The following is a 12541-nucleotide window of genomic DNA, read 5'->3' on the forward strand; positions in this document are numbered from 1 at the left end:
ACTTTGTCCTAATTTATATAATATTCCTCTCAATATTACAACTTAGCCCATAAACCGCCTTCTAATTAACCCCATTCAATTGAAGTGGGCTAACGTTAAATACATTTCACATTCTTATAATATACAATATCCTTGTAAAAAATAAAAAAAAAGCCTATAATGTCACACTTCTCTGGAGCACTTCCTGTAAAGAGGTTCCATCATCATCATGGTCGTGGTATAGAAAAATATATCAAAGTTTAAACCCTCATGTTTTGACTCTGTCTGTCTGTCTGTCTGTCTGTCTGTCTGTCTGTCTGTCTGTCTGTCTGTCTGTCTGTCTGTCTGTCTGTCTGTCATTTGACTCACTCTGTGTACTTTAACTCAGACTTCGGACTTCTCAGAGAAATCTCTCTTCCCAGCGACAGAGCTTCATCAACCAAAATCACCAAAACGCACCGAGCGGGTTTGGCTGTCTGCGAGCCTCCCCCCTGAAGCTGGAGATGCACACATGAGGTCTCTCTGCCTGGGTGGTCCTCTCTACTTTAGTGAGCTGTTGCTAAGCAGCTAATAATAGTCGTGTTTGCTGAGTAATTTTTGCCCTTCTGGAACCAATCAGAAGCAAGAAACTCCTGCAATCTGACAGCCCCAGAGGCGGGATCTCGAGACTTTTTTATTTTTTTTATTTTTTCACCCCTCCTCCTTTCTGCCTCCAAATGGAGAGAGGTCTTTTTCTCCTTCTACTATTGAATCTCAGAGTTGGCCGTGACGCGCGGCCCATGGGAAGACCACATAGATCTCAGCAGAATGCTACGACCATCGAGCTTTCTCCCCCGACGACTCGTGTATGGGAATCCCTCTGCGCAGCTCGCCTTTTGAGAGAAACACACTTTTTGACGAGACACGGTGAAAGCGAGTGAGAGCGGTGGAGACCTCCGGATCACGCAATGTTGGGATGGAAGGCGCAGACTTTGACTCGCCGTCTCCAACAGGAGTATGAAGTCCTGCTTCGCGGGTGTGAGATCTCCGAGAGTGAAACTTTGTTGCCTTGGGATATAGCTGCGCGCTTTCGGGGAAACACAACAAAGTGGGAAACGGTTACCACCTCGCAGTCCCCGCAACATGGCCTCGGCTGCTAATGCGCCCTCCGAGCAGGAAAACAGAGACCCCGATCGGCCGAGGATAACGCGGAGGAACAGGGGGGACTATACCCGCAACGCGCCGCTGGATTTGGAGTATTTGCAGCGGCCGAGTTACTGCGATGCGGGCTTCGCTTTGGAGCAAATCACAGAGGTGCTTATTTCCCATCTTAGCCTGGAAACAACTCTTTAGTCTTGGTTTCATTGTAGCCGCCGAAATAGTGGCCAAACTTAAGTCCCGTCGCTGCTAGGTAACGGGACGGGCTGGGCAGGGGGGGACACAGGGGTAAGGCAAGGTTGAAGTAAGCCAAAAGGTTCCTCGTTATATATCGCGCATCTGTGCGTTTCTCCTAACGCAACCGGCTTCTGTTTACAGAGTAATGCAAGCTGTTTATGCAAACACTACCGCTTGTTTCTTCCCAACACATTGCATCCCAACCTCTAACGGTCTCAGACGAGGCAAAAACATGCAGCTTTCAAATCCCAAGTCTGCTCTGCAAGCTGAGCGTTTCCTGACGCCGAACTTTACGCACCTCTGCCCCTCGAAGCTGAAGTTAAAACGCTGTGGTGGTTAAAGTTAAAGGTTTGTGTGACAGTATGTGAACTTGGGCAACTCGCGTAAAGGCAGAAGAGGAGAAAAAAAAAAAAAATCCATGTGGCTGCCCTCTTCCGTTCACAAATATTGTGAGTCCCCCCGTGATGGCTACTCCACTCCCCACGCAGGGCCGGAACACACGGGGTGCTGCACGGGGAGAGGGACTGTGTGTGGTGAAATCTGTGGCTTTCAGCCTTTTTTTTTTTTTTTTTTTGTTTCCAACGTGTTTAATATTACAAGTCGATGACAGATTACACCACCTCTAAAATACAGAACATGTTAGCAGAATGTGGACTTTAAAGTCCTTTCACAGGTGTTAGTCTGTGCTTTTTTTTCTCTTTTTCTTTTTTTTCACACTATATTATTATGCACCAAATGCAGGATGTCAAGAGGTCATATCGTGGGCTCTGTGTTGAATAGAACAGAAGTCTTATCAAAAAAGCTGCCTACTGCACAAGTGTGTTCCCCTTATTTACCTCTGTATGCAGCAGAGGTGCAGCTGCAGAGCATTTTTCGAGTGCCATCACAAAAACAAAGTGACACATGATGTCAGTGATTCTGTCGTACTCTCCTCTAAACTCATCGCTGCAGCGGAGAAATGACAGAAATGGACGTGTCTGTGTGTGCCTATAGTGGTTGGAGATATCTTGACTTTTGCACGTTTCCTGCCATAGTGGATCACAGTTCCTCTCAGACGAGGTTCCTTATGTTAAATCAGGGCCATTAAACCTCATGCACATTTGTGACACCCTGTTGTTGGCATGTCTTGTTTCCCTGCATATGATTTAACCCTGTCTTTGTGAAAACCCTACAGTTTCACCTGTCCAGGTAAGTTGAGCGACTTGTGTTTGAACTCACAGTAACACCGGGATTCTTGTCTTCATCTTAGGGGAAGGCGACGGGGAGGAAGGCACCTCTGTGGCTGAGAGCGAAGTTCCAGAGACTTTTATTTAGGCTGGGCTGTTACATACAAAAGAACTGCGGAAAGTTTTTGGTTGTGGGGCTGATGATTTTTGGAGCTTTTGCCGTGGGCTTACGGGCAGCTAATCTGGAGACGGACGTGGAGAAACTCTGGGTGGAAGGTAAGATTTATTATTGGTTGTTTTGTTTCTGTGGGTGTGTGTTTGTGTGAATGTAAGATGCGGTGACTGTTGCTTTTGAGGGGTTTGTTTTTTGATGAGATGGTTTATTAGCGAAAATAAGGGGGGGGGGGGGGGTTTGTAGATGCTACCAAACAAGCCTGTGGGATTGTTTATTGTTTGCTTCCTGGCAAAAGGCCAGGGGAAACTTGTAAATAATTTAACAGATCCAAACATTCTTTCACATTATCTAAGCTGTGTTTTAAGCACTGAGAAGAAGTGCAAGAGGTGGCTGGAACTGCACTCAGAAGTAAGGTTGTAATTAAGTTTATAAGCTGCTTTTGGGGTAGAGGAAATTTTTGTCAAAGCCGCCATTTTGTGAGAGTGTGTGAGTGTGTGTGAGTGTGTGTCTGCCTGCCCCCAGCAGTTGAATGCTCAGAGACTGTGTGTGGTCCCGTTTTGGACAGCTCTCAACTTTCCAGAAAGATTTGTCTCTGGCTGCAGGGAAAAAGCGGAGTGAGGACAAGAACTCGTGTTTGTGGAGTGGATACGCCACTCACTTGTTTCTATCTGTGTGTGTGTGTGTGTGTGTGTGTGTGTGTCAGAAATAACTTATGAAGACTGAACATTTTAAAGAAGGAAAAAAAAATGGAACTGTGTGTATGGGTGGTGCTTTGGGGGGCAAAGGGAAGGGGCTTTTTTTCTTTCCTTTGATCCACATTCCTGCACTTATGGGCTTGAGTTGGCTGTAGGAGTCATGAATGGAGGAGTCGATTTCACCGCTGAGGAACGGAACATTTTTTCTTGTCCGAAAAGAAGATAAAATATGGTTTTCGTGCAAAGTTGTCTAAAAGGTTTTTTTTTTTGTTTTCTTGCCATTATACCCAAATAAACATCTCCTCAGACCCCACATTACAGCACACTGATCCATGCGCACTTCAAACACACACACACACACACACCTCCTCCTGTGGTTGGCTGCTGCGGCCTTGCGTGCCTGCGGCTGCAGGGGTCTGATAGACATCGTGGTCTCATCTGATCTGTGACGCAGGTGCAGTCGTGGTTTCTGCAGAGGGGAGCCTCTTAAGTCCAGGACTCCTGATTGTAGTCAGAGGAACACACTGTTTTCACACCCTTTTTTTTCTCATGTCACACCACGGTCATGTGTACAGGGATGAGGGCCACCCGATGAGCCTGAAGTCTTTCACAGACTTCACTGTAGAGTTGTCACTATACCAGAAATTTTCAGTCCAGTCCACTGGTAGAAAATCAAACAAAATCGATGCCTGCTGTGATATCAGGGCAACAAGAATAGAAGTTCTAAGGCAACCATCGTGAGCTCATTTCATGCTTTTAATTGCCAAAAGTTGCCAACAAGCTTCTGAATTGCACAGATACATGGGCAATATTTGGGTGGCAAAATGTTGAATCACTGCTTCTCTTACTTTCTTTCAGTAAGTGCAGCCTTGGCTGAAAATATGGGCAGCCTCTGTACTTCCGATACTACGGTTAAAATGACGTTAGCATCGTTGAAATAAGGTATCAAACGTTTTGACACGTTTATTCCACAGCGCATCCTCTAAGTTAGTATGAGGGTTGTAACAGAGGGAAGTAGAGTTATGATGGCTCAATGTGTCCTTGACTGATAGGGGCCCCTAACATTATAGGAACAAACTATAAACTTTTTTTTACAGGATTCAGGAAGTGCTGAATATCATTTATGAATAAATAGTTAAAAATGAGATAAGTTGCTCTCTGTTCTGATTAGCTATTGTCTCTAATAAAGGAAAACAAAAAAAAAATTGTAGGGGAGTGAAGTCAAAGCACATGACTTTAGCCTTCACTAGCTTGTAAATCACATCAGTCTCAAGGATGCTCCTTTGGAACAGGTGTATTTGCTCATATGTTAAATAATACAGTAGCTCTTGTTGGAGTGTGTCTGGACGTATTCATACCCGTTGACCCTTTCTGAAAACCACAGGGTTTGAAACCGTACACTCTCTGTTCTTTAAATAAGTGACCGGGTTGAAAAGTTACATTTTCATCCACCTGTTTTAACCCAAGGCTGTCATTAGTGAAAAAAGAGGCCCTGACTTACTTGCACAATACCTAATGAAACGTTATGACATATTTGTGCAAGTTAGAATAAGTGTGCATAAATTTAACCTTGAATCCTTTGAAATGAGAAACAGTAAATCACCCTGTTTGGAAACCTTAAATTGAAAATTGTGGTCTTTGAAGAACACACTTTTATTTTTTTTTGGAAGGTGTGGCCTTTTTGCATCTTTTCAAGCATCAGCATACTGTAAGGTTTTCTTTTTTGGTTTGTCAGTGGAGGCGTACTGAAGCATGGTAACGTGATCAGTGCTGACCATTATTCTGAATGACTCTGTGACTTATATCATGAACCAGTGTTGTACTGTTAGCCATGACACCGCTGGATTTACAAAACTTCACTTGCACATAACTACTTTTTTTTAATAATTATTCTGAGCCTTGAGTTACCTTGACCTTCTTTTACTCCTCTCTCTCTCTCTCTCTCTCTCGCACTGAAGTTAGACCCCAGAGTTTTGTTACTGTGAGAACAGGCTGAAGAACCTGGCTCATACAGACTCACAGAGACCTGTTCATGCACACAGACTCTGACAAAGAGCCCAGGCTGTGGTGGTTTCCTAGGTCCCGGTACATGAGGGGTTCCAGATGTTGATAGGGAGAGATCTGTTTGTTTAGATTAGCCTGCACAGCTGAGGGATAGATTAGTTCTGCCTGGACCACGGAACTGTGTGCTGGGCTGTGCTGGGGGACCGGCCCAATCATACGAGAGGAAAAAGAGGAGAGAGAGAGAGAGAGAAAGAGGAGGAGAGGACAGAGCGGCTGTTTATGTTTCATTTGGAACTGCCCTCCGCAGGCGACCCGTGGACGACCCCGCCTGGAAGCTTGTGTGGCCTGTGGACGCACAAACGCACACACACATCCACACACAATAGTCATACTCGATCTCTCGGCTCCTTTGCATTTCTTTTTTTCTTTTGCATGATCTCCTGTTGTGTTTGTCGCCACCTGTTCTTTTTCCCCCAATACTTTAGAGGTGGAGGATGCTCAGCTGTGTATCATAGCTGGCTCGCGTGTTTCTTCCACACGCCATCACGTGTTGAAGCTTTCACTGGGATTGTCTCCTCGCACAGAGTGCTCACTCAGCACTGTTTATGGACACTCTGACGCAGGAAGTTGTGTTTATTAGACAAAGTGAAAGAAACCAATTGGGAATGAGCACGTGCCTGCCCGAAGACGTTGCATGTAAGATGACTTGTGTTTTACTCCTTGTTGTTTCTCCACATAAAAATGACAGTGGCTCGTATTTAGGCCACATCCACTCTGCTTGTTTATGTCTACTGGGCACACACAGGAAATTATTAGCTCAAACGGGAAGTTGTAGTATTGTGTGCTCCTATCTTCCGCTTACAAACGTGGGCCCGCTGCTCTGTGTGTGCTTTTCTCAAAGTCAGGATTTCAGATCCAACTTTAAGTTTAATTGGCAGACAAATCCAGATGATCGTGCTGTATTTAACTCCAAACCACATTCAGCAGAGATACAGAAGAGCAGAAAAAGGGAAAAAAAACAACTTTAGAGATCCTGCTGGCCGCAAATGGAAAATGAAGCCATCCCGTGGCATTCTGGGTAAAGGCAAACATAGGCCAAATTGTAAAGAAAATAGCAGCGCTGCCTGCGTCTAATTAAAACGGTATCGCCTAAACATTGGCCTTCCTGTACACCAACCCCTCCACTCTCTCTCTCTGTCTGTCTTTCTGTGCTGAGAGAAGGACTGGAGGTTCGCTGTGTTGAAGGTTTTCGAGAAGCTACAGGCAGCAGAAGAACATTTGGAGATGTAGCTTTTAAAGCTCAAGCTCTGACGCTTGAACCTGTTAGCGAGACGAGCTGGAGCTGGTTTGTGGTTAGGATGCCGCTTTAGCAGAGACTAAAGAGAGGATGGGGACTTTAGCAGTCAGAACATGTCTTTTGTTTACATTCTGGACTTGAGTTGACCCAAACAGAGAGATGTGTGAGTTTATAGTCTTTTAGATTTATGGCCTGGACGAAGGGCGAAGGGTTATGGATTGTATAGTCTCAAGGCTGCAGACTGAGAGGAGGCCTCTGGTCCCTGAGCTTTTTCTTGGGGGGACATAAGTGAAGAGGCCAGGGGCCACGGGGGTAGACCCCTGGGACCTTGAGGTCATCTCGTGGAGGCCCCACTATTTAAAACCTCACCTGATACTCAGCCTGTGGCCTGGGTGCAGAGTGAAGGCTCACAGCAGAAGAGGGGGGGGGGGGGAGCTGGAGGACTTACAGCAGGAGTGTCAGCTGTCACCAGGTGTTGTTTGTGTCCTGATCATTTATGTGCATCTGCACACATGTGCGTACGGCTGTCTGAGTGCATCACAGCAGCCAGATGTTCATAGAGTGAAGTTGGGGAAGGAGTGTTAGCGGTACACTTCATGAGTTTGTGTTTAACCTTTTGACTTCTCTCCTCCAGCAGAGGGCAGTGAATTTGACTTTAATCCCTGAACTTGTTGAACATTAATTCTGACACTAAAATATTTGATTTTTGCATCAATGCCAGACATCATTCCTGCTTTAATTATAGAGCGTACTTGTAGGACCGACCCAATAAATCAATTAATAGTCCTGACATATTCATGATTTATTGCCCTCATTTCTGCCTCAGCCATTTCTCATTTCTAATATCAAGATGTCATGAACAGTTAGTACGTTTATGAGCATCCTGATGGAAGGTTTCAGAATCCATCTCTGATAGGTAGGAGAGAAAACATTTGGTCCTTTCTCCCTTGCGTGTCTGTTTAGTGTCTGCTGTGATGAAGAGCCCAGTTTATGGAGTCGGTGGTTGTTTTGTTGTTTTGCTGGTCATGGCAGCGGAGCATGGAGCGGTGTAATGTTAAGTGCATGCGGAAGAAGCCTTGACGTCCTTTCTTGTGGATGAAGATGAGGAGGAGGGGAAGAAAGAAGAGTGCCCCTGGATGTGGCTTCTTCACTGAGACGACTGTGGTTTGCATGATTGAATTATCCAGCTTTTGATGTGTATGGGAGTATTGATACATGCATGGATGCATGTACACACACACACACACTCACAAACACACTCGTGCATCCACATGTGCACAGAGGCCTTCGAGTTTTGGTTCTGTGAATGAGTGCTGCTGACGTGACGTGCTACTTTGATGGGCCTCTTTTTTTTCCATGTTCTTTTTCTTCATTCTTCTGCTTTCATCCGTTTTTCTCTTTTCTTTTCTTTCGCTCCATCCCTCTATCTCGCACCGCTTTTATACAGCAGCCGCAAGCGATATCAAACACAACCCGCCCACGCCCAATATTTCTCCCCCACGCTTGAACACAGTGCACCACTTTGAGTCATTTATCGTTGATTTTTGTCCTCTCGTCTTTAGCGCGAGCGAGTGCGCACGCGCACGCACCCTTTTTTTTAATTTATTCTTTTTACATTTTATTCTTTTTTTGAAAACTGGACTAAATTACATTTGTGTTTGTCAGTTCACTACAAACAGGATTAAACCTCCATGGAAGGAATAACATTCCAGCGTGTTGTGTTAAACTTTATGAGTTGATGAAAAGTGCAGGCGAGCTGGTGAGGGATTTAGTGTGGGGAAACATTGCGCCTCTGGTACTGTACAGACTTCCAGCGCTATTTTCTCAAGCTAGCTCTCCCTCGTTCAAAGCAGTTTTGTCTGTATTAGCCCGACTTTGTGAAATAAAAAATTAGAAATAACTTTTTTTAAAACTCTGCTTCCTGACTTTCATGTGTTGGTGCGTGGTTGTTGTGTGTGTGTGTGTGTGTGTGTGTTTGCTCTCAATCCCATTCACAAGCAACATCCTGAGATGCCTCCAAGCTCTCTGTTTACATTTTGCATTCTTCCAGGCGCTCTTATTCAAAAACCAGAGCCCTGCGAATGACCGACCACAGGAGACTGTGGAGAGAATTACCCTCCCCCCCCTACCTCCTTCTTTCTAGCTCTCTCCCTTTTTTCTTCTATCCCTCTCTTTCCTCCCTGCCAGAAAGGTCTCTCTCTTTACCCGAGCCGCCCCCCCCCTCCCCCCTCCTTCACCACCACTCCCCCGTCCCTGGCTGGAGAGAGAGTGGCCTCAGAATGCCAGATGTATTACAGAGTGAGCCACGGCAATGTAAACACTCAGGCCTGCCATGAGAGCAGGGTGGTCTGGCCTCCCTCCTTCCCCCCCCCCCCCCTCCCTCTTCCCCTTTCCTCTCTTCCCTCCCTCCCTCACAGCGCTCACTGCCAGAGGGGTGGAGAAAGCACAAAACAGCAGAGGGAGAAAGTGTGTGTGTGTGTGTGTGTGTGTGTGTGTGTGTGTGTGTGTTTGGGGGGGTAGGACGAAACGAGGGAAGAAGCTGGAGTATAGTAGCGGTAGTGTGTTTGTGTTTTGGCTGCAGTGCCTACCGTGCACCAGGAGAGAGACGGGGTGTGGATTGATGCTTCTCAGACTGCAGAGCGGAGAATTTTTCATGCAAACATAGCATAAACCTTCTGCAAATTGTGCGTGTCGACGGAATATTTTCGACCTCTTTTTATGCACATATGGGTTTACGTATGTGGCAGTATAGTTCATTGCAATTCCTGCCGCGCAACGTCATAGGAATCTGGCAAGCAGCAGCAATTACACAAGTACCACGCATGCAACGCAAGGCAAAAAAGATACCGAGATATAAAACGTTTCCTCTCTCCCATGATTGAGAGGCCTGGAGCTCCAGATCGACTCAATATGCTGCGGAGCAAAAAAAAAAAAAAAACACACACAACCTCTCGAGCACTGATACCGCCCTGCAAGTCTGAGTGAAACATCAGAACGAAACACAACAGCGGCTGTTATGTAAAGTGTATCAAGTATCACTGCTTTCTGTCATTGTCTGTTTGGTTATCTGTTTGGACATTTACAGTGGACTGTTTTGTTCAGGGCTGCTCACAGTGATTGCAGCACAGGACAATAAATCGAATGTTTCTGTGTATTATGCATGAAGGAGCTCCAGGTGACGAATCTCCCAACTCTGAAGTTCATCTTCATCGCTTCTCCAGGGTCCTTCGCCTCATTGTTTTGGTCGTATGCCAGAAACTTTGATGCACAATCTTCCTTGCTTTGGGCTTTGCCCCTGACGACTGTTATGCGCAAACGAGCTCGAATGAAAACTCAGCGAACGCTCCATGAACTGTACATCACCAAACAGCAGATAGACAAAAGGTAAGGTAGTCATAGCTGGTGATTGTAGTGCAAAAGTGAGCAGTTAAAAAAACAAGCACTCAAAGTGGCATTATATTGGCATCACAGTTTGGCTCGTTTGAAGTGATACACAGCCCTTGTTACCATGAAAGTACAAGTGCTAAGTTAAGCTATAATTTAATTAAAGGGTGGATGTAGGTGACCAGGACTCCCTCTCTCTTTGTCTTCCATTCACACTCGCGCTGCTCCTCTCTGTCTTATATTCCATACTTAGGAATGTGCGATTTTTCAGATACCTGGAATCATGGGCCATCTTTCCAGGAAATGACAGGGAGATGGCTGGTTGAGATTGGCTGCTTGGGCTCATGTCACGGTCTGTTATGGCTGGGCCGCGGGCCAATCACAGGGCAGCAAATGCAACAGGGGGGGAGATCGCTCACCTGGCTTGCATTGGACAGGCACTGACAGGGGATAAAGGATGAGATTTTTTTTTTTGTCTTTGGCAGATCTGAAGTTTTAGAGTTGCCTCAAATTCTGTTATTTTCACATTTAAATGTCTTTTATATTTTCTGATAAAATGAATGAATTACTGCTCGGCTTTTTATCACTTCAGCATCATTTAAACGGCTGTTGCCTCAAATCTTGGCCATCCTTGTTGCTGCATAGACTAATGAAGACATCATTTGCCCAACCACTGCACACATGCATGGACATGCGACACACAGACTCTCTGTCAGCGATTTCTTACCCTACTACTCCTTCCACTGCTCTGTGAATCCATTGGCATTGAATAGTTTTTTTTTTTGGTGGGGTTGGAAGGGGGATGTTAGGAGGGAGAGAGTGGGACCTGAATGAAGGCAGCAACGTGGAAGAATCTGCCCATTGAGGAGTGTGTGAATGTACACCTCGGGCCCAGGGGAAGCAGCATTGGGAGCCAGCCGACTGCTAAATACACCCATTTTAGAGGCTGCAGGGGCCGGACAGGTGATTAGCATAATCAGGGGCGAGGGGAGCCATACATATGGTAATACTGGAGTTGGGGGGCATGGGTGGGGGTTTGGAGAGTGTGTGTGTGGGTGGGTGGGGGGTGTGTGTGTGGAGGGGAGGGGGGGGGGGGGGGGTGTTGGCAGCTGGGGTGTCACATTTGTGTAAGGGGTCAGGGTTTTTTTTGGGGGGGGGGTCTTGCTGCACGAGGAGACACCATCTACATCTGCATGTCAGAGCACTACTACTCAGCTTCATATCTTTTTTTTTTTCACCCCCAAGGTTTTGGTCGTCTTCTCCCTATTTTTTTTTTCTTTAACTCCCCCCCCCCCCCCCCCCATCTGTCTTTCTCGTTTTAACCTTCCTCTGTGTGGCAGCCCCCCCCCTCTTTAAAAGCTGAAAGGAAAGAGAGAGAGAGAGAGAGAGAGCAGCAGAGGGAGAGGGGCTCGCCGTGGGTCAGTTGGTGTCTCAGCTCTCAGTTAGGCCTTTCATCACATATTTGTGGCTGTGTGCACACCTGCATTGCAGTTGCCACATTCACAACTAGCATTACTGCTTTGCATACTGCAGTGTTAGCTTCTACTCCCACTAACACACAATACTCCAGTACTCCACTGTGTAGGTAAACAAGCAGCAAAACTACTCCAACACACAGAATGTATCATGAGTCATACTTTCAGTACTTTTATTTGTCATGTCTCAGAATTACACCTTCATGTAATGAGAAGACAAACAATTCAAGGTTCCCTTTCAAAAGCTGGAAATGACAAAAGACCCCTGACTGGAGTCAGTGATGACATCACACGAGTGAGAATGAGGATATATTGCTGTATCGATATCATGTCCCACCCCTATGCATTTATCAATTTTGCTTTCTGTACCTTTGTACTCTCTTTAATCCCCTGTTTTAAAACATAGACACACACACACACACACAGTTACAGCACATGGTAGGAGGGAGCAGCAGATGAGTAAAGGAAGAGGGCAACACATGTGTTGTTCTTGTGATTCAAAGCACTCTGAAGTTATTGACACGAGCAGCTGTAGACGGAAACAAACGGGACGTAAAAGAAACAAGCAGGTGGGGACTTGACAAATTGGCCAGGTGAGGTCAAATTAAAGGATTTTAACAGAAGGAGGCGAAGATGATTTGTTCTAACACAAATGCACAAATAGCGTAAATCACACGTTTAAATCAAAACGTGCAATTAAAATAAATCGATATCACCTTTAAATCAAATACGTTCCATTGAATGTACGTTTCAACAAAGATTATGGCAGTGCTAGGATTCTTTATAGATGCCACGTTGAGGCGTGTAGCTTAAAGATGCTCATAGATTCCAATAATTCTTCTTCACATATCGGCGATAATGAATTGTTCATCCCTTTTGTGTTCGCTCATTTGAAAACACTTGAAGAAAACCTGGAAGTGATTTTTAGTCGAAGCAGCCGTCTTAAAAGATTTACTGGATATTTTATTTTATAATAAAAGCTTCCTTTGAGC

At 45.5% G+C, this 12541-nt stretch overlaps 1 protein-coding gene across 2 annotated transcripts in view; it reads left to right on the plus strand.

Annotated features, from left to right (window-relative positions):
• The first annotated feature begins 595 nt into the window (after window positions 1-595).
• Window positions 596-12541, plus strand: part of ptch1 (patched 1) — a 49411-nt gene continuing 37465 nt past the window's right edge. For both annotated transcript variants that reach the window (XM_079364971.1, XM_079364972.1), the window contains exons 1-2: window positions 596-1272; window positions 2603-2795. In XM_079364971.1, the coding sequence (XP_079221097.1) occupies window positions 1102-1272; window positions 2603-2795 (364 nt within the window). In that variant the 5' untranslated portion in view covers window positions 596-1101. The remainder of the gene's footprint in view (window positions 1273-2602; window positions 2796-12541) is intronic.

The sequence above is a fragment of the Symphodus melops genome (genome assembly GCF_947650265.1).
Source record: "Symphodus melops genome assembly, chromosome: 1".
In the NCBI taxonomy this organism is placed as follows: Eukaryota; Metazoa; Chordata; class Actinopteri; order Labriformes; family Labridae; genus Symphodus; species Symphodus melops.